The following is a 20,862-nucleotide window of genomic DNA, read 5'->3' as shown; positions in this document are numbered from 1 at the left end:
TAACGCCCTAGCCGTTATGCGTAACGCCCTACCCGTTACGCGAGACGCGTAACGCCCTACCCGTTATGCGTAACGCCCTTCCCGTTACGCTAGACGCGTAACGCCCTCCCCGTTATGCGTAACGCCCTAGCCGTTACGCGAGTGACGTAACGCCCTCCCCGTTATGCGTAACGCCCTACCCGTTACGCGAGACGCGTAATGCCCTCCCGCCCGTTATGCGTAACGCCCTAGCCGTTATGCGTAACGCCCTACCCGTTACGCGAGACGCGTAACGCCCTCCCCGTTATGCGTAACGCCCTCCCCGTTATGCGTAACGCCCTAGCCGTTACGCGAGTAACGTAACGCCCTCCCCGTTATGCGTAACGCCCTACCCGTTACGCGAGACGCGTAATGCCCTCCCGCCCGTTATGCGTAACGCCCTAGCCGTTATGCGTAACGCCCTACCCGTTACGCGAGACGCGTAACGCCCTCCCCGTTATGCGCAACGCCCTAGCCGTTACGCGAGTAACGTTACGCCCTCCCCGTTATGTGTAACGCCCTACCCGTTACGCGAGACGCGTAACGCCCTCCCCGTTATGCGTAACGCCCTAGCCGTTACGCGAGTAACGTAACGCCCTCCCCGTTATGCGTAACGCCCTACCCGTTACGCGAGTGACGTAACGCCCTTACCGTTATGCGTAACGCCCTACCCGTTACGCGAGACGCGTAACGCCCTCCCCGTTATGCGTAACGCCCTCCCCGTTATGCGTAACGCCCTAGCCGTTACGCGAGTAACGTAACGCCCTCCCCGTTATGCGTAACGCCCTACCCGTTACGCGAGACGCGTAACGCCCTCCCCGTTATGCGTAACGCCCTAGCCGTTACGCGAGTAACGTTACGCCCTCCCCGTTATGCGTAACGCCCTACCCGTTACGCGAGACGCGTAACGCCCTCCCCGTTATGCGTAACGCCCTAGCCGTTACGCGAGTAACGTTACGCCCTCCCCGTTATGCGTAACGCCCTACCCGTTACGCGAGACGCGTAACGCCCTCCCCGTTATGCGTAACGCCCTAGCCGTTACGCGAGTAACGTAACGCCCTCCCCGTTATGCGTAACGCCCTACCCGTTACGCGAGACGCGTAACGCCCTCCCCGTTATGCGTAACGCCCTAGCCGTTACGCGAGTAACGTTACGCCCTCCCCGTTATGCGTAACGCCCTACCCGTTACGCGAGACGCGTAACGCCCTCCCCGTTATGCGTAACGCCCTAGCCGTTACGCGAGTAACGTTACGCCCTCCCCGTTATGCGTAACGCCCTACCCGTTACGCGAGACGCGTAACGCCCTCCCCGTTATGCGTAACGCCCTAGCCGTTACGCGAGTAACGTAACGCCCTCCCCGTTATGCGTAACGCCCTACCCGTTACGCGAGACGCGTAACGCCCTCCCCGTTATGCGTAACGCCCTTCCCGTTACGCTAGACGCGTAACGCCCTCCCCGTTATGCGTAACGCCCTCCCCGTTATGCGTAACGCCCTACCCGTTACGCGAGACGCGTAACGCCCTCCCCGTTATGCGTAACGCCCTCCACGTTATGCTTTTCGCCCCCCCCCCCCCCGCTGAAGTCTTTGAAATGCAAGACCCTGAAGCCGCTGGAAAGGTTCGGAAACCAGCAAGTGGCTAGTCGGCGCCGGTGCGTTTCCTACCAGCCCGTTGAGCTGTATAATTGAGCATTTCATGTCACCTAAACTAAAACCACCACCTTTTGAAAACTGACATATGGGCAGCCCAGAAACGCAATATCGCAATTATATTTTTAAAATATGCGAAAATCCTGGGGTGTTCATAATATTTTAGTAATAAATAAAACTTTTATAGTTTATAGTCCACGTATATTTTTCTTCAAACAATTAATCTAGGGCCAAGAGAAAGGGAAATTTTCGTTGATCGAAATAAAATAGTCGTTTCGAGTGTAATCTTGAGCGATTGAGGAGGTAATGTTGATAACCAAGTAAGAATCATCATTAGCATTCCAAAGTGGCCAAGTGGGAATTCCTTCAACTGGATTGGACTCCGGTGTGGGGTTCCTATTAGAAAAAGAGATTAAAAAATTAATGAAACAATAATTGGTTATTTACGCCTTATCTGAATAGCGTCTAAAGTACGATATCATGATTCAGCATTTCAATATTGTTATATAATCTTTAACACTTGATGGCTGGCACCTGGCACTCACCCGTAAGCAGCGAAATTAGCCCAAAGACTGACAATCTGGTTTGAAATAATTTTATCTTGATCGTCTGTGGTGAATGTCGGCATGGTAAATTGCAGAATGAGTTCATTTGCGTGGCAGACACCTAAATAATTAATTGTTTAGGAAAATTAAATTAAAATATATACTAATTATTGCTAACCTCCTGGAATTGGAGCATTCGGTGCAAAAAACGGGAAGATGGATCTGCTTCCGTAATAATGGAATGAATAAAGATAGGTAGGAGAGCCCTTGGCAGCATTTAATTCAGCAAGTTCGTAAACAGGGCCCTTGATGAACATGTTTCCAGTGAACTAAAATACATTTCATGATTGAATAAAAAATATACTCTAAGAAATAAAAAGTTTTTTTTACATCCAACGCGCCAGGCGTTATGGCCGTTAAATTGCCCATATTTTGCCTGCCCAAGAATGTGTCCTCGACAGCGATAGCCAAGGTGTCTCCTTGATCTCTGACGCCTTGTCATAAAAATAATTTTTAGAATGAATTTAAACCAAAATTCAATTCATATACCGAAGTATTTCAGAAAGAGTCTGGTAATGCCTCTCTTCATGAATTCCGAATCCGACTCCAGTCCATTCGGCACCAAATAGCCATTGTGAATTACTGTCCGGCAGAAAAATTAAATAAAAAAACGTATACTCATTTTAATTTAATTAACATACGATAATACACCATCGTTCCCTCGTGTTTGTTGGTGCCAAAAATGGAAGGCTTTCCAACAAAGTCGCCAGACTCGTAGATTTCCTTCGGCAGTCGCTCCAAAAAGCGGACAGCGCCTGCTTTTTGCACCACTGGAGTGCTTCCTCCGAAACCAATGCGGCCTTCCTTAAACTCTGCAGCCTAAACAGAAATGCTCAAAATGCGTTTTTGGAGCTTCGCTAGCATCCATACCATGAATGCCCTTTGGGCCTCATTTAGAATTTGGTAATCGATGCTTTTTAGACAATCAGTGAGCGCAGTTGTTTCAATGCTGGGACAGCCAGCAATAGTGCCAATTTCCTGGACGGCGCGGACAGGATCCGTGTCGACTACCCAGGTGGCTTGTGCTGTGCCACTCTGAGCAATGTACTGCTGGAATAAGTCTATACAAAAATTATTTTTATTAATAAGAATTTACATTTTTTTATTGTACTGGTGGAAAGAGGGCTGAGGTTGAGCATGGATGCGCTGGCTCCGCCGGCACTTTCGCCCATGACGGTGACTTTGTTCGGGTCTCCTCCAAAGAACGAGATGTAGTTCTGCACCCACCGGAGTGACACCACTTGGTCAAGCATTCCAGCATTGCCGGGAATTTCATCGGTGTGAAGACAGAAGAACCCTTATGAATCGACTTGCTTCAGCACAAATATAAATTCTGCAAATAGTCTCTGTATATACCAAGGGGTCCAAGTCGGTAGTGAGGGACGACGAGCACGACGTCATGGTCCATAAATTTGCTACCGCCATACAGCCGAGATGAGCCAGTGGAAAAGGCACCTCCGTGGAAGAAAACGATCACAGGCAAATTGGCCGAGGGATCCAACTGATTTTCGTTTTTATTAATTTAATGAGTAAATTATTTGTAGGGAATATTTTAGCACATTTGGCGAGTAAATTTGAAGATAGAGACAATCCTCTCCGGTCTCGTTGTCCGCTCTGCTACCAAACGCCAAGTTTTCAGCTTGGGTATGCCAGTCATATCCAGCAAGTCCAACCTGGGGGCACCTGTGACCAAAATTGGTGTGGGCATCCAAAATACCAGACCAAGCCTGGACCGGTTGCGGAGCCTGTTTGAAAATCGCATGAAACTCCATAGTCCGGTGGAAATTAAATAAAAATTAACCTGGAATCGCAGATTATCGACAGGCGGCTGTGCGAAAGGCACTCCTCTGAAGTGATTAAAAGGCCTATCATTAATGAAAGAGTTGCCTATGAAGCCCTCCAAGGTGCCCAGGCCGGGCAAGGTGACCTGGGGCCCCTGGCCATTTGACCCATGGACCAGTAACAGAACCAACGAGAGCCAAACTAAAAGAAATAAAACTTTCAAAACCTTTCTTAATTTTAGGAAAATCAGCAGCGAATCTATTTCAGGCCCCATATCATTCTTATTACCTAACAGTAGATTGATAAAAGCTTACCCAACATCTTGATCAAGCGGCTGTCTGGATTGTGACAAGGGAGCCCGTCTGATCGCTAACTATATATATGCAATGCTCTTATCAGGGTGATTTCATATTATGTGATAAAGCCAGGTAAATTATCTTCACTTAAATTTAATTCTACAGAATACACTTTATAATATATTATTAAGAAATACAAATACTGTTAGATCAATGGACACTTTTCAATCATAATATATATATACTGACAAAATGTGTTGCATGGTCTTTTTTGCAGAGTCAATAACAGCTAGCTGTATTGTCTTTCCATGCTCTAATCGATTTTTGTGTTATTGAAGCGGAGGTAGATAGACAGCGGTAGGCGAAAGCACTTTTGCATTTTACGATCTATACAACAAAATACTGCTTCAAACACAAGACTGAATGAATAGATGAAATGGACTAAAATCAGGATAAAATAAAAAATACCACCCAATAGGGCGGGCTATATGGAATTTCAAAATATATATGATTTGATCGCAAACACAATATATGAAATCATTAAGAGAGCGGTTCATTTCATTTAGAGACTTTGAGCTAATCCACTTATATTTAAGTATTCAAACATGACGTATACGTAATTAAAGCTACTAAATGATACGCCACGCGGCCCACCCTCTTCACTTTTTGTGGAATTCGCCAATGCACAGGAGACAGCTCCACGACCCTTCCGGCGGCGAGGTCAGGGGCGGATTCAGACAATACATGTGGTAGCCTCGGTCGCAGTCGTCGCAGAACAGCAGTTGGTCCTACACAAAAGGTATTGGCGTGAAAAATATTCTACCTGTAGTGCTACTCAAGTGTTTTTTTTTGTGCAGAGTTTAATTATTAAAAACAGCAGATTTACAGGGGAACGCACCTATTAATCCAAAATCAGCGTAACTATAGAGCCAACCCCCTCTTGTAATTTGTGGTAGCGGAAAAATTGCGCAAAGTTCAACTAAAAGCGAATTTTGAAAAGAGCAACAGCCAATTTAACAATTAAAACTTATTTTTTAGCAACGCGCAATTCTACCACTACCACACGAATTCGCCAATTTTCATTTTTTTTAATCTAGACAAAAATTTCCAAGATATTTCGCTTTAGCTAAGAGCATTTACAGCCATAGAAAGTTCTCGAAATTAAGATTAGAACGTCAATAACTTGAAAATAATGGTTTGGCATAATTTCATGTTAATTAATGTTGGAAGAGAAAAAAAATCTTTTTTTTTGCGGATCAATAGGTGTTCACAATAAAAAAATAATTATTTTTGTGCTGCATTGAATTACAATAACCATGCATGCTTGTAAGAATTCTGCAATCTGCGAGGAAAAAAGATAATTACATCATTGTCTGACGTTCCGCAAACCGAGCAGCATTTGCACTCAATGCACTGCCACCGGTACTTCCGTACGGATATGATCATGTTAGCGGTGAACTGAAGACAGGATGGGTGGCCTGAAAAAGTACTTTTTTAAGACTAGGGAGGCTCTTTCCTCCTCTTCAGTAAAATTCCATCTCCTTCTGCAAAAATTCCAGCAGCACACGGAACTCTTTTGAATAAAATTATATATATGTTTCTTGAGCGTTTTAGGGTTTTCGAATGGGGCCGAGGATCAGTGAGCCAGTGTGTTAGCCAAAAATATCGCGTGCCTTTAATTGAGAGAAAACAGTGTGTGTGTGAGTGTTTGACATGTCCTGCAGCCCACCGCACTAACAGAGCTAGCATTCACTGCTCCTCAGCCTCCATGTGAAATAAAAAGGCCACCTGTTGTCAGCAAGGGCTGCTTGATCATTTAATATTCATCAGATGGTAGAGAGAGATACATCATATATATTATGGTTCAGACGAGATAATCAATATTATTATAACTGATGGATATGTTTTTAGCACTGTTTGTTGTTCACAATGTTTAATCCATGTTATTTACAACATGAGGGCAACAAAGGAGTAAAAGAGACAGGAAGTAGTGTGGTGGAGCAGCAAGGATAGAAAAGACATGTCCCTTCCGACTACCCGGGGGCCGAGTGGATAAATAACTGGGGATCGTTCGAGAAAAGGCACGCGACATTAGCAGTTCATTCAATTACTAGCATTATTTTTATCCAGCTCACTTAACTTGCTTTCTTTCTTTCTTTCCTTTCGCTTTCAGGTAAATCACTGGTGATCACTTTCCTTGGCTTCGAGTTACAACTTAAGGATTTCTTTCATCCGTAACAAACGGGGAAGATAGATAACAACAAGTAATGTCGTGTTTTCTGTTAAGTCGTTCTACGTAAGCATTCGTGAAACATAACAAGACTAGTATCTTTCAACTCTATCTACACTGGGCACGGTTAACAGACAATAATGCACGCTCCTTGCCTCCCAGTGAGTCTAGTTTAGACGATTTTTTTGTTTATTTTTAAAAACGCTTGGAAAATCATCACGTAACATGTGCTGGGAATGTTCACAAATAAAGGTGAAAGCAAACTGAAGAGTTAAAAAAACATAAGTGAAAGGAATGATTAAAATAGTAGCAGACAAGGTGAATCTTCACTATGAAAAGCTCTAAATTAACATAATCACACAGTTGACTGAACAAAAATAAAGGTTTATTATGTGTATGTAATTACGTCAAAATTAAACCTATCCCCAGTGCACAGCGGTTCAAAAATTCCTCAGCAGGGTTCAGCTGGGCTTTAATGTAGGCATTGCGGAAATCACATCTTGAAATTGTTGATTCCCAAAATTTATCTTTCTAAGAAGGTTTGAAACCCTAGTAATTTTGGTCCTAACCTTACAAAATTGCTCAACTTGTATCCGTTTTTACGTAGGAAAGAATACAAATGATTTGTAAAATTACAAAGTGGCGTGAACGATTTTTAAAAATTTGCAGCTGAAACCCGCAGGTAAAATCTATCTGCCAATCGGAATTTTGATTGTGCTCCCTATGCATTGACTAGGTCTTTCGCCTGCTACTCGATGGAATCCACGTTTCATCATCATCGTCTGCCGCTTTTTTGCGTATCTTCTTCGGGCGGCCACGGCCGTTCTTACCTGAGCGGCCGCAATCGGAACAAGATACAAGCTCCTCTGAGCTGCCGGTCTTCTTGTTTTCGTTGGCGTCTCCGAGGCAGAAGTCGCAGTAGGGCGACGGGTTGGCACGGTCGTGCTCGTCCTTGGCCACGCCTCCTTCGGCAGGAGTCAAATTGGGCGGTTTCCTGCGCTCGTTCACCACTGTTGGAGTCAGAGGCTCCTCCGGAATCAGGTTCGGCATGCCGGAAGCACTCAGGTTCTGCCTACCACGCCTTGGGGTACCTGGCAAAACGAGGGTTTTGTTAAATTTATATGCTATTAGAAACAATTCAGCAGGATGAAACTACAGGTTTTCAAAATTGTTTTATCTCGAATTTATTTTATTATTAACTTGAGGTTGCATGATGAACATAACAATATCATATTTATTTTCTCTATATTTTTTTATGCCTAACAAGTAACAAGGCTCTAAAATGTAAATCTATTACCTAAAACGTATAGACTTTCACGATGAGAGAGGAAATAAACCTTAATTTTCTAGTTAAAGAGCTGAATATTGGTTTCAATCCTTAAGGAAGTGTATGAAAATTAGGCAATCATGATTATTTTTGGAAGATGAATTTTCCTTTTAAATTTTTGTCTCCATCCTGTTTTTTTTTACCATGGTATTAGGTAACGTCTTATAACTGCTCAACAGTTTTAGAATATTTTTTAAAAATCTATTAGTGGTTACTTTTACAATTTAGCAATGTATGGCAATGTCAAAAAATATTTTTAAATTTCACACTTCCAAATAACAAATCTTACAGAATTTCGGGAAAAAATACCCATCAATCGACTTGTTTTGACTAGGCGAGTTATTATCCCAAAAATCATCCCAAAATTCCCATCAGTCTTAATGTATTTTTAAGATATTCCTGAAAATTTATTACTCTGGGGAAAAAATCTGCCCTTCAGAGCTGAACAAACCCATGTTTTCCTTGTGAGTAGGGCAAAATTTGGGATAAAACTTGCACAACCGTGAGGAAAATTCCCAATATCGTGGAGATAAAAAAAATACCGTGCTAATTCGCCCATGAAGTTGATTAAATTTACTAAAAGTTGCAACCTAGCTTGCAGACACCGTAAAATAATAATAAAACTGTCCAGGTACGGAGCGACACACGAAGTGAAAAACCTGTGTACCAAACCTGCTGATGAAAAACTGCGGGTGAATGGTTTTAGACGTTGGAAACAATATCATATATCAAAAAGCGAAAACAATACCAAATCAGGGAAATCCCATGCCAATTAGGAAAAAACCGAATGCAATCACAAACAGCAACACAAAAAAGCGCAACTGGTGGATATAAAAAGGAAATCAGAGAGGCTCTTGCGAGTCAAAAGCTTTCAGTGGGCCGAAACAACAGTGTACCAAATAAAAAAACAAAGAGCACACACACAAAAGACAAACTTAAGAAAGTGGTCCGAACCAACAAAATGTGTATTATTATAATAAATTTGGGGGGCTATTTGCATCGATGGGGGGCGTGGGGGTTTCATCGCGTAACCGAGAGTGATTTATTATTCGTTTGTTCGTTTGATCGCCTCATGCAAAATCAGGGCTCGCATAAGTTTCCAACCTGCAGGCGCGTTCGGGCCGACAACTTCTGGCGGCGCCACCAGGGGCGGCGCCGCGGTCGGCGGCACGGGGGTGCCGGAAGGACCGGCGGGCACCCCGGGGGCGACCACTGGGGCCGCCGGCGGAGTGGGCTTAGGAGAGGCCCCGCCGGAGGTGGCGGGCAGGGAGGCGTTGGCCGAGCTGCTGTCGTCGTCATCCTCCTCCTTGTCCTTGTGCGAGTGCGTGTAGTGGTAGGTGAGGCCAGGCCTGGTCTTGTAGCGGGCGCCGCACACTGCAACAGAAATAGACAACACGCCTCCAGTTTGAGTGCCGCCCGAGCAGAGCAGCACCCTCTCATCACGCATGTATGGACCACACGAATAATGTAACAGAGGCAAGAGGAAGAGCAAGAGGAGACCGATCAACCCGAGTGGAGTGGAGGCTAAGAGTGGAAACTCAAAGACACATGCATCCCTCGAGCAGCTCAGCAGGCTCGCTTGGCTGGGCTCAAATCGACCGACTGCTGTGCACACGAGGAGGGGGAGGCGACACATGCACTATACAAGGTAGCTAAGGACAGCACTCACGTTCGCAAGAGAACGGCTTGTCCGCGTCTCCGCCGACGGCGTCGTAATTAGGAGTGATTTTCCTGCGACCACGATTTGTACCCTGCGAAGTCTGCACAAAAGATTTAGACGAATCGTTCAGCATTTTTTCCCCAAAACCAACCCTTCCAGGCGTTTTGGAGCTGCGCCTTCGCTTGTTTCTTTTGTACGATTCCTCGTAATCGTAGTCAGAGTCTGCATCAGGCTCGTCGAAATTGTCGATGTCGTTGATGTCCAATTCATCATAGTACCAGGCATCCTGAATATTCTGATCTGAATTAAATCCATGTTTGATTGCAACTCTGTAAGTACCTTTGCCACTTCATCCTTGAGCACACTGTCTTTGCTGTCTTCGTTGATGGCAGCCGGATTTTCGACCGTGCTGATCGTGTGCAGGTCCAAGTCGTTTTCAGCCTCCTTCCTCCGAGGCTGCATCCAGTTCATCAAGTACTGTCTCCTCTTCTTTCTCCATCTCTTTGACGGGTAAGAGTAAATTTGGCCTTCGTTCAGACCTGGCAGTCTTTGGCGAGAACTCCAAAAGAGATTCGAGTGATTCTGGGCAACTCCTGGTGGGGAAATCAATCAGGGTTACAGATTAAAAGGTTAATTTGCACTAACCAGTTTGAGAGTCCAGAAAAGGCATCCGCATCCTGCGTTCCATGCACAGTCTTGTGTTGTAGGTCGCTGAATTTTCAATGGCCTCTTTGTAAGCGGGATCATTTAGAAAACTGCAATACATAACAAAATCATCATAAATTACTTAATTACATAAATATTCAGGGAATTTAACATCAAAATGGGAGTTCATGTCGCTTGCCAACCGTCCCGTGAGCTGGAAGGGTGCAACCCCCTGTTCTGATGGACACACCACTGCTGCAATGCAAGAGGCAGCCCGTACTCGAGGTCTTGAACCACAAATATCGCTAGGATTTTAAGGCGCAAGAGCTTAATAAAGCCAAAGCGAACTAAAGGCTTAGTAAAATAAAATATTGTTAGTCGAGCCCCTCGAGCCGGGTATGATAGGTTACGCACACTTACGAATAATGGTCAGCCATTGTATCTAAATGTGACGTAATGCTAACGCATCACTATGTATTTCCCGAATTTTCAGAAGGGAAAAACAATCGAAATACTCGGTCTAGACATGATTTAATGATGTAATTGGATAAACTAGTCATTTAAGCTTTATATTTTCACCATTTAAAAGCAAAATAGTGAATATTTACCTCTCTAATTTGCTTGCTGCCTCAAGACAAATAGCAACTGCGTCTTCGGACGCCATGTTTGAAACGCCTCGCTCCTCAAGCCTCAAGTTCTCATCGATTTTCTCTTCTCCTCTTCTACCGCAGCCGCAGCGTTTGAGCGTTGTAAACAGAAGAAGTGGTATCAACTGGCAGGTGGCAGGTCGATAGCTTTTTCAGCCAATCAGAGGCCGTCTCGGAGTTTGTTGCCTGTTACGCCCCTGTTACGCCCACGAAACTCCGCACACGCCCTTCTTCACTTCCATCAGTGTGTTTATTCACTCGCGCTTTTGCGTTTGTCGCTATTGTGGACCATTATTTAACCCTTGAATCACCGCTGCAATAATCCAGAGAGAACCATACAGAGCTGACAGTAATAATAAGAGGTGAGAGAGGTGTATTTCAGTCAGTTTAAGTCGTCAGATCGCGTTCTGCGTCCTGTTGATTTCTAATTTTCCACTCTGTCGCCACCCTATTGTACATATCATGCAACTCTTGGGATTTAATCCCGAAATTTCTGCTGGTATCAGTACGTAATTGAAAGCGTCTCTGTCTTGTATATATCGTGTTGCTATTTTCCGAGTATATATATGATACGGGGATTTGAGTGCCCAAATTCATAAGTGAATAATATAACATGAGTGAAAATGATAAGAGTAATTTTCCGGTCCTTAGTAATGAATTTTGTTTCTAGTGACTATCAGCCAGAGCGCCCTCAGCACAAAGGATCAAAGCGACCCACAGAGCACACACCACCGCAAACCGAAACAATGAGTCGCTCAACTGAGCCAGCTCCGAAGGCTGCAGTTCCTGGCACCTGTGCCGCCCTGAGCTTGGAGCCTCCAGCGAGGCTGATCAATGGTGAGAACATTGCGCTTGCCCCTGAGTACGTTCTCCATTCAGTAACCGTCTCTTTCATCGACGGCAGGACCTACGTCGGCAACGCCAGCCAGTCCCGAAAGAGGCAGAAACGGCGCCGCTGTCGCCCAGCTCCCCGGAACCGCTGGCGAAGTGCGCAAGACGGCCAGGAGCAAATGCAAATATAATCTGTGCCAAAGCGTGGAAGGTCAAATAGAGTCTACCTTCTTTTTCAGAATCCCCCAGAAAAAGGGGCAATGGGAGAGGTATTGTGTTCCTTTTCATGTCAAAAATCGTTAATTTTGTTAAGGGGTTTCAATTATCTAAGCTATTTATTAAGGATAAAGTAAAAAACGTTAGAGTTTAGTTATCAGATTGTAACTCGTCCAAAAATATTGCAGATATTGATATCATGAGCGTCACATCGATCTTCAACAAAATATAATGAGTATGAAATAGTAATAGAGCTTGCCTGAGTATGGAATGGTGTGCTTTAAGCTTTAAGACCTAGATATATGCATTATGGTTATGGCTTACTGATTTGCTTGACAATAACATTAAATCTATCCTTTGCTTGGTTTGGTTTGTTTCTACTTGATTGCTTTTGTATTGTGGCTGAGATTTATTGTTTTGAGTTTCCAGGACAGAGGTTTTTTAGAAAGGATGGGGGTTTACGGCATGACAGCAACAACTGTACCAGCAAGCATGAGAGTATGCAGCCTGCATTTTATGAGATGCATGTTCAACGTGACAAATAAAGTTGTTAAGTTGAATGAGCATGCTGTCCCAGCAGACCACAAGATTTGTGCACAATATTTAGTGATTTATCATTGAATGTCTGTAAATATAAATAATAGATATCTTTCATCAGGACGATAGATGTGAGGATAGTCAGCTGGCTGGTTTGACTGAGGCAGAGGACAGAGGAAGTTTCAAAATTGAAAACTTTTCATTCTTTACAACTGAGGTTAGATTTTTGTGATATTGAATAACTTAAACGTAACTTCCTTTACTTCCAGACTGAACACGTCGAAAAAGCCATTGAACGTGTAAATCGGCATGGATTGATTAATATTGGTAAAACATGCTTTGTAAACTCAAGCATCCAGTTGCTCTTCTCATTGGATCGATTCTTAGAAGCTGTTATCACCCATGTTTGTAATGAATCAATGTCAGGTATTGATAAATATTTTCTTAAAGAATTGTACTTAATAAATTATCGGTAGATTGCTGTGAATGTGTCCTGCAAAACACATTCAACAATCTCCTTACAGGGATGCCAAGTAATGATTGACTTTGTTTCTGGTATGCGGATTTTTTTCAGGGAAACAATACAATAGATTGCTAATATACATATGTGTTTAGGCAAATGTGGTTTCAACTCAGGAGAAGAAGGAGATCCAATCGACGTGATTCTCAAAGTTGTTTCCGAGTTGTAGGAGAGGCCAAAGTGCAGAAAAATTATTGCGGGAGTCAACAGCTTGACATTGAGCTATGAGCTGAAGCGTATGTTGCTCATCTATAAATTCAATAATTGGCCTTACTCTATTATATTTTGTAGGATGTTGTTCTGCTTGCAATTACAAGTCTGTTAACCCAATTAAATCAACTATACTCCAATTGTGTACATTCCATGTACACAAGATGTTGTTAGCGGGTTAGATCAGTGGTTACACGGATGGGAAGAAGTGAGAGAAGTTTTTCCCAGATGCCGAAATATTCAGTCCTTCAAGACCACAAAAAAATTTGACACCCTCCCTGAAAACATGATTGTAGAGATTGACCTGTAAGATGTTTGTATTCTATTTAAATTTATTTTCCAAATTTTAATCAATTTCCAGTGTTAGTTATGGACCTCAAGGACTTACCAAAGACACGTCAAAGATGAAAACCGTATCGAAGCTTACTATTAAAAGTGTGGATCAATCACACACTTATGAACTGAATGGCATGATCGTCCATATTGGAGGGAAGGCCAGCACTGGACATTATATTTACCTTGAGCGAGATGGACCATCTTTCATTAAATATAATGACAGTATTGTAAGCAGTTTGAAAATCGCTAGATATTTTCTTTAATCTTTTTTTCAGGTCAGTGAAATATGTGATGTTCAAGACTATGAGAGTGGAGTGTGCTTGATGCTGTACAAGAACAAGAACTATTTTCCATCACCAACGTATCTCATAAGTGCTGTGATGGGTTATAAAAATGATCACATGGGATATTTTGTCTCGCAGGTGATATTTTTTGCCATAATTTGATGAGTTAAATAGGCTGACACTAAAGCAAATGTATTCTTAATATAAATTCATCATGTGACAATGATTTTAAATAGAATAAGCTGAATGGTCTTGCCATGAATGATGGAACAAGCATGGAAGGAATTGACGAAAGCTGTGGTTTAGACAGTGCTGTAAGCAATATTTGTAATTTATTCAAATTATTTAGTTCGTTATCAAAAAAAGTGACAATTTTTACCCTTTTTTTATCTGCTTGAAATATAGATTTTTTGAAATGGAAGATTTTGTTTATTTCCTACCTTGTAATCCTGATACAAATAATATGCAGCTTGATAATTTATATTCTTTGTAGTCCAATATCTTTATAATAATTATTTTGTAATGTTATCAAACTGATAACTTCTGTTTTAATGGTTTTTATTAATGCGAAACAAAACGTTTACAGGCATTTAATTGTAAGTAGTCATTATCAAATCATACATATGAAGATATTTTTGTGTACTTAAATAATGAATTATAAAATGTACAAGGGGCAACTATTCTAAAAGCGAAATAAATTTAATGAGAATCAAACCAATTGAAATAGTGATATCTGAATGAGATAACGAATAGCAATTGAAAAAAATCTCAGGGAGGCTCCAAATAAAATGAAAAGAGTAGCCATTGGATAATATTGTTTATTCAACATTGTCAATTTGCTTAAAATCACATTTTCACTTCTGTGGCCCCATTACAGCATGAACAGGACACAGACTCACAAGTGGATTCTGACACGAAGAAGGAACTTTGAACACCTGGAAAACATGTGTACAAAAGGATGATGACGTAAAACTGGTTAGAACGAATATCGTAAATACGCAATTATTTAATCCAGTTTAAAAGAACAATAGCTTTTAGTTTTTTTTTTACAATTTGGCAATGAATGGCGCAAGTTTGAAAAGTATTAGTCAAATACTGTTCCTAGAGCAACAAGACTTGGTAAAACAATAATTATAATATGCATTGTTTGACATATATGAAATAAAAGTCACGTAAACGTTAATTTAGGGGGGTGATTAATATCAATAGTATTTGTTGAGGAATTTCAAAAAACAAACTGCTCAAAGTTTAAAAATTGCCTTCTTTTCCTAGGCCTGGTTAGGGAATAGAACCACTCCTTGCCAATTGTAATAACATATCATAGTGACAGGAATTTACAAACGTTAAATCAACTTTTACTTGCAATTGCATTGATTAAAATCAAGGTATGTAATTTAAATCCATTGTTAGATGTAATTTTCGTTTAAATATAACAAACCAAGCGTTACATTGTGCTTTCAAGGAAATAAAATATAAAAAATAAGCATTAGAGGTCTCAACCAGCCTCGCTATATGCCCCGTGAGCAGGCAAATTTTGGGTCTCCACCACCAGCCATCGTGAATGTGGTTAAGCTGCGCAAGCCCCGACAGCAGCCTGTGATAAGGGTTAAAATTATATAGTTCAGAAGGGAAAAATTCATCGGGCTTATAATCATACCATCAAACTTAAAAAAATTGGCAATGGGGGTCCCGCCGGCTGCCACCTTCAATTTCCTGGCTGAGACCTGTACAAAACATTTTGGATCAAATTCCATTGAAAGGAAAAGATAACAAAACATTGAATGTAAAAGGCTTTTGTTTCATAAAAATTTGCTAATCAGTTTAAAATCAAATTCTCACCCCATTGCAGCACGGACATGAAAAATTTGAAGAAGAAGTGCCCATGGAATGTGACGTCGACCTTGAGATAGAATATCCTGATCTGCGGACGCCTGAAAAGCATATTCAAGAGGAAGATTTAGTGTAACCAGTTAGAATAAATAAAGTAATTACACACAATATTTTAATCCAATTTAAAATATCACTGGCTTTTAGATTTTTTCAAATTTGGCACTGAATGGAGCAAGTATGAAAAATATTAGTCAAATACCGTTGTCAGTGCATTAAAGATTTTCAATTCAAGATGCAAGTTGCAAAAATTAAAATTATCCTTGTAGCTTTTATAGCTTGCAAAGACAAATATATTACTGTCTCAAATACAGTCAAAACCATAAGAATTTATGTTTCTCAAATAGGATGGCATGAATGCGCAGATTGATAAGACCAAAGAGAGGCAGGCTCTGGTTGTAAGGACTCCGGTGCAAATCCAAGCTGCAGCCAAGAAGATCATTGAGCATAACAATGCAGACAAAAAAAACATCAGAAAAACCAGATCACGGATTTGTGTAGAAATTGGAGCATATTCGAAGAAGATGCTGACCCCCAGGAAGAGACTTTTAATTAGGAAACTGGAGGAAAAACAAAAAACAGTCAACCGGCTTAAGCATCGAATCAAACAACTTGGCAAAGCTAACAAGCAGGAAATCCCAAACCTGCTTTTGTTTTTGAGAAAGGTTGTCAAGGGCAAATGTTATGAAATTTTTCATAACCAGCTGACAGAGGGTGCAAAAGAGGCAAGAGGGCGACGATACTCGCTTAAGTTAAAAATGATCTGCATCGGCCTGTACAAATCTGGAAGAAGGAACTACAGATGCCTTGAAAAATTTTTTGCAATCCCTTCCCCCCAAACGTTAAGAAGGATGCTGGAAAAGTTTGATTTCTGCCCAGGAATTTCATGGAAATTAGCAACCATTTTGATGAAGCGATTTGCAAAATTATTCACATAGCGGCATTTTTGCAATATTAGTCGCAGTTTTTAAAATAGTGCCCAGTAGGCTTGGCTCGCGTACGTAGCTGGCACGGCTCGCAAAAACTGACGGCTGCGGCTAGCTCAAAATTTGAGCAAAAAAGACTCGCGCAGGCTATGCTTCTGTCCCATCGTGGCTTTTTACTAGCCATCTTTTTCTCCTTTGTGCCATGTTTAAGTACCATTTTCACGTATTTACAAATAAAGGTCATATCAATATATTTCAAGATCCCTCGGGCGAAAACACTTCTTTAACATAAATTCAACAAGACCTCCTATAGCTTGTAGCTTCGCAAGGGGTTTTCCCGACACTACATGTCGCAGCTTCCGAACCTTTCCGAGCACCGAACCTTTCCGAGCACCGAACCTTTCCGAGCACCGAACCTTTCCGAGCACCGAACCTGAGCACGACGCCGAACGCTCATTCTTCTTTATACACTTGAGCAAGATGGACGCCATCAGCATTATGTCCTCGACCATTTCATTGGACTCAACGGAATTTGTAATGGACCCATCGTTGGACTTCTGTGATAAGATATCATTATATCTTTCGTCCAACGATGCGGACGAAGAGTTGGTCGACGCTCCTTCAGCTAATCTGATGGACGTTAACCCATTGTTGTACATCCCCGAGCCGTTGAGCGTCTTTGCACGAATAGCATTATGGCTCAATGATGATAATGGTATTGCGGATGAGGAACGTCGTTTGCCCGAATCCGAAGCGTCGGTTTCCTTCCACGACGTTTCGTCAGGGTACCACTCGGACGCAAAATCATCATTATTCGACGCCTCGGACAGGACATCTTGGTACCTTTCGTCTCATGATGGGGACGACGCGGACGCCATGTCAGTTTCGGAAGACGAAGGTATTGGAGAAACCGATGAGATGTTCGGGGTAGCCATTTTGCCCTGAAGACGACGCTCCGGACGATGCCGGATCATCACAGGCTTCTCGGAAGATAAAGAGAGCAAATAGTACAATGGCCATGGTAATGTAAAGATAAAAATACCACGCTGAGGTGTGGCACTCTTTGCCTCTTAGGCATGTCCAGGATTTTTTAGTGCGACGTGTCAGTTCGATGTCCATGCGCTTCCATCTTGTTTTGTGATGCATAGAGACTAAAATTAGAGAAAAAGACTCATTAGAACATGAAGAATTGGACAATCATTAACAGGTTCGGGATGTTGAAACCTGGTTTTCAATTTGTGTAATAATACAATTGACTTTTTCTGAAAAGTGATTTTTAAATTTGTGTATATAACTTGTATATTTTTAAAATGTGAATAGACTTTATGAAAATTTTATAAGACTGATGATAATAAAAATTAAGTTGTTAAAACGTATTTAACAATCTACTCGTTTGATACAACTTCCCATATTTTAGAAAATTAATATTTAAAAATTTTGGATAAAAGGAAAAATGTGAATTTGTCACTGTTCCTTCCCACACTACCACAATGGATTTTTAAGCCCTCAATTCAGATTATGAATATTCAAGTTTAAAAAATCTTATTTGGATGAAGCGATTTTTAAATGTTAAATCGGGTCAACAACAAATAAATTTTCATCGTTGCATCAAATCAAAGTTCAAGGGTAATTAATTATCGTGTGAGAAATAAGAGTTACTACTTTTTGGATTTCTCTTTAAAATTAATTCAAAATCCGCAAGACAAATCATGTTTTCGTGTGAACAAACAACCGAGAAAAGTCACGGGAAAAATTAATACATTCGAACAAATATAATCAGCTGCTCCATGTCATGCAATTAGACCCAAACCTTAATTATTCTATTTACCATTTGGATTTTCCCTTGACAAGTAAGCTAGTGGAGTACGCAATACACCTCTAAGGTTTTGCATAATAGGACACATTTAAATAATTCAGACTGATTAAGCCATGGCAAGCAAGTTCCGTCCAGGTTCCGTCTCCTCTTTGTTTTAGTATTTTGATACCGGAACCAGCTGATCGACCAGTAATTGAGTCGGCATTGTTTACATCCCCGCCACTGCAATCGTGAATGAAGAGAAAAATTCCAAGCCAAGAGTCAAGCAAGGAAAAGCCAAGAGTCAAGCAAGGAAAAGAAGCCGGTCAGCGATTATATAATATAGAAACAAAAACCATATCAAGGTGAGGAAAAGCCGTTTATTGTGCACTTCAAACTACTACATTTGCACATACACACATAGACAATGCACTCCAAACATTCTCAGTTTTAATGTCATGCATACCTACATACATACTCCAATCTAATAGGGATTTTTAAGGTGGATCAATACAGAACGACAAATAAAATTTTGTTGCAAAAAGCAGTTAATCGATAAAAAGTTTGCTCTTTAATTTTCAGCAATCAAAACAGGAACTTGCTACAGTAAAAATTCAATTTTTTTCCAAAATTTATTGCTTTGCAGATTCTTTCTTTGCAGATTTCAATTCCTCTCGACAAGATCTATTCAACAGTGCATGACAGTCTTTAGGAAGACTCATTGTTTTGAAATATAATCAGGTGTCCATCATCGAGACTCGAGACACTCTTTACTGCAAGTTAAAGTTTGCAAGCTTGCTAACTTTGCAGCCAGTTTTCTCAAAATAAGATAAATAAATAAATAAATAAAATAAAACAAGTGTGGCTTTAACTGAATCCTTGGTGATGAGCTTATGTTTTGGCACCAAGCATTTTATTTAGGGTTTCGCAGTATCAATCCACATCTTGAACCAATTTTCAAAGTAAAGTTGTTCGTGCTTTAGGCTAGTTTTTGGTATTTACATCCCTCAAGCATTTTGTCCACCATAGATCCTCAAGGAATTTTAGCCACCTAGTAGACATTATTAATGCACCCTACATATAGCAGAGTAATGAAAAAGTGAACCTTTGTCATGTGTATTCTCGGACCAACTTCAAGTCTTTTTTTTCAGGGTAGGATGCAGTCGTAAAGGGGTGAGCATCAATGGTCTGCACCTGGTCATCTTTATTCTTAAAGCCTTCCACACAGCATTATTATTTCAAAAAAATTAATTTTTATTTCATTTACTGATAATATACTCCTCTCTCTTCTTCGAAGCTAAGCCGGGGACCAAGCCGTTGCCTTTTCTTCTGGTCAACTCTCATCTTCAATTTTTAATCAGCAGCCTCTTGATGTTTGGTCACTGTGACAGATCTAGTGCTACAGTAAAAATCCAATTTTTTTTCCAAAATTTAATGCTTGGCCACATTTTCTTTGCAGATGTTGATTTCTCTCAGCAGGATCTATTCAACAGTGCATGACATTATTTAGGGAGGCTCATTGTTTTGAAATATAATCAGGTGTCCAAGAGCGAAACACTCTTTACTGTATGCATGCTAACTTTGCAGCCACTTTTCTAAAAAAATTACAATTTTGGCTTCAACTGAATCCTTAATGATGAGCTTATGTTTTGGCACCAAGCATTTTCTTTAGTGTTTCGCAGTACCAATCCACATCTTGAGCCAATTTTCAAAGTAAAGGTGTTCATGCTTTAGGCTATATAGTTATCATCCCTCAACTGTCATGTCCACCATACATCTGAAGGAATTTTAGCCACCTGGTAGACAGCATTAATGCACCCTACATATAGCAGAACAATATATTATAAAAGAGTGAACCTTAGCTATGTTTTCTCGAACCAGCATCAGGTGTTTGTTTTCAGGGCAGAGTTGGAAGAGGTGGCCATTGATAGTCAGCACCATCTTAAATCTTGTAACCTCTGCCACATAGAAATTTCAAAAAATTAATATTTATTTTAATAACTCATTATACTCCTGTATCATCCTCGAAGAAAAGCTGTGGACCTTGTCTGTTCCTTTCCTTAACTGGCAGTATCAAAACTCTTCAACGATCGTCTTGTACTCGTGTGGCCACTCCGTAAAAGACAACATTTCCAAATTTTTAATCCGGCAGTTACAGGACCTACAGAGGCCCCTAGAAACTAGTACAAAAAACCAGTAGGTGATTTAATCTTAGATCTACATAATTTTTCCAACCTTTTCCATCACACAGGGTTTAATTGCCAAATTTATGGATGAAAGAGTTCAAGGCCGACAGTTGACACGTGCATACTAGGACGCTCTTAGCTCTTACATCTGATTCCCTTGCAAGGAGAGTATACTGGTTCTGATTCGCTTTGAGCCATAATCAAACAATTAAATTTTTAACGCGGGAAATTCTCCTATCAAAATTCTTCTGCGAAATGGCTTTCGGAAGGTGCTAA

At 41.2% G+C, this 20,862-nt stretch overlaps 2 protein-coding genes and 1 long non-coding RNA gene across 16 annotated transcripts; all 3 read right to left on the bottom strand.

The window, feature by feature from the left end:
* Positions 1 to 1,851: 1,851 nt before the first annotated feature.
* Positions 1,852 to 4,408, bottom strand: LOC135941740 (liver carboxylesterase-like). 2 transcript variants are annotated; one of them, XM_065487427.1, is made up of 12 exons: positions 4,368 to 4,408; positions 4,073 to 4,254; positions 3,831 to 4,016; positions 3,628 to 3,772; positions 3,383 to 3,568; positions 3,142 to 3,332; positions 2,913 to 3,090; positions 2,761 to 2,853; positions 2,602 to 2,705; positions 2,390 to 2,540; positions 2,212 to 2,332; positions 1,852 to 2,062 (listed from the first exon to the last, which is right to left on the bottom strand). In XM_065487427.1, exons 1-12 carry the CDS (start codon positions 4,372 to 4,374, stop codon positions 1,891 to 1,893), a joined length of 1,716 nt encoding a protein of 571 aa, XP_065343499.1. In that variant the 5' UTR covers positions 4,375 to 4,408; the 3' UTR covers positions 1,852 to 1,890. The 2 variants fall into 2 exon arrangements, with proteins under 2 accessions (XP_065343499.1, XP_065343498.1); XM_065487426.1 differs by lacking the exon at positions 4,368 to 4,408 and having other exon boundaries at positions 4,073 to 4,360.
* A 78-nt stretch (positions 4,409 to 4,486) lies between these two features.
* Positions 4,487 to 10,887, bottom strand: LOC135941742 (zinc finger protein ubi-d4 A-like). Of its 4 annotated transcripts, XM_065487433.1 has the most exons (9): positions 10,820 to 10,887; positions 10,212 to 10,321; positions 9,906 to 10,159; positions 9,718 to 9,861; positions 9,576 to 9,666; positions 9,011 to 9,280; positions 7,410 to 7,670; positions 5,715 to 5,827; positions 4,487 to 5,137 (listed from the first exon to the last, which is right to left on the bottom strand). In XM_065487433.1, exons 1-9 carry the CDS (start codon positions 10,873 to 10,875, stop codon positions 5,009 to 5,011), a joined length of 1,428 nt encoding a protein of 475 aa, XP_065343505.1. In that variant the 5' UTR covers positions 10,876 to 10,887; the 3' UTR covers positions 4,487 to 5,008. The 4 variants fall into 4 exon arrangements, with proteins under 4 accessions (XP_065343505.1, XP_065343501.1, XP_065343506.1 ...); XM_065487429.1 differs by having other exon boundaries at positions 9,576 to 9,861; XM_065487434.1 differs by lacking the exon at positions 9,011 to 9,280.
* A 3,703-nt stretch (positions 10,888 to 14,590) lies between these two features.
* On the bottom strand, positions 14,591 to 20,759 carry LOC135942255 (uncharacterized). 10 transcript variants are annotated; one of them, XR_010575071.1, is made up of 11 exons: positions 20,636 to 20,759; positions 20,412 to 20,580; positions 20,258 to 20,358; positions 20,009 to 20,196; positions 19,668 to 19,882; positions 19,506 to 19,617; positions 18,434 to 19,451; positions 17,648 to 17,756; positions 15,632 to 17,585; positions 15,450 to 15,516; positions 14,591 to 15,386 (listed from the first exon to the last, which is right to left on the bottom strand). It is a non-coding gene; the product is annotated as an uncharacterized LOC135942255 (long non-coding RNA). The 10 variants fall into 10 exon arrangements; XR_010575075.1 differs by having other exon boundaries at positions 15,632 to 15,723; positions 17,449 to 17,585; positions 19,668 to 20,196; positions 20,636 to 20,758; XR_010575073.1 differs by having other exon boundaries at positions 15,632 to 17,588; positions 19,668 to 20,196.
* Between the last annotated feature and the right edge of the window lie 103 nt (positions 20,760 to 20,862).

Source organism: Cloeon dipterum, chromosome 4, assembly GCF_949628265.1.
Source record: "Cloeon dipterum chromosome 4, ieCloDipt1.1, whole genome shotgun sequence".
NCBI classification, from domain to species: Eukaryota; Metazoa; Arthropoda; class Insecta; order Ephemeroptera; family Baetidae; genus Cloeon; species Cloeon dipterum.
Note: the sequence above shows the minus strand (reverse complement) of the source record. Positions and strands in the feature narration are given on the sequence as shown.

Excerpts from the sequence above, each read along its gene's own strand:
- LOC135941740 (XM_065487426.1), bottom strand. The coding sequence starts at position 4,327 with ATGGGGCCTGAAATAGATTCGCTGCTGATTTTCCTAAAATTAAGAAAG. Across the intron at positions 4,017-4,072 it reads TCGATAATCTGCGATTCCAG|GCTCCGCAACCGGTCCAGGC; the intron begins GTTAATTTTTAT and ends ATTTTCAAACAG. Across the intron at positions 3,773-3,830 it reads TTCAAATTTACTCGCCAAAT|TTGGATCCCTCGGCCAATTT; the intron begins GTGCTAAAATAT and ends AACGAAAATCAG.
- LOC135941742 (XM_065487429.1), bottom strand. The coding sequence starts at position 10,875 with ATGGCGTCCGAAGACGCAGTTGCTATTTGTCTTGAGGCAGCAAGCAAA. Across the intron at positions 5,828-7,409 it reads TTCCGATTGCGGCCGCTCAG|GCCACCCATCCTGTCTTCAG; the intron begins GTAAGAACGGCC and ends GTACTTTTTCAG. Across the intron at positions 5,138-5,714 it reads GCGGAACGTCAGACAATGAT|GACCAACTGCTGTTCTGCGA; the intron begins GTAATTATCTTT and ends CCTTTTGTGTAG.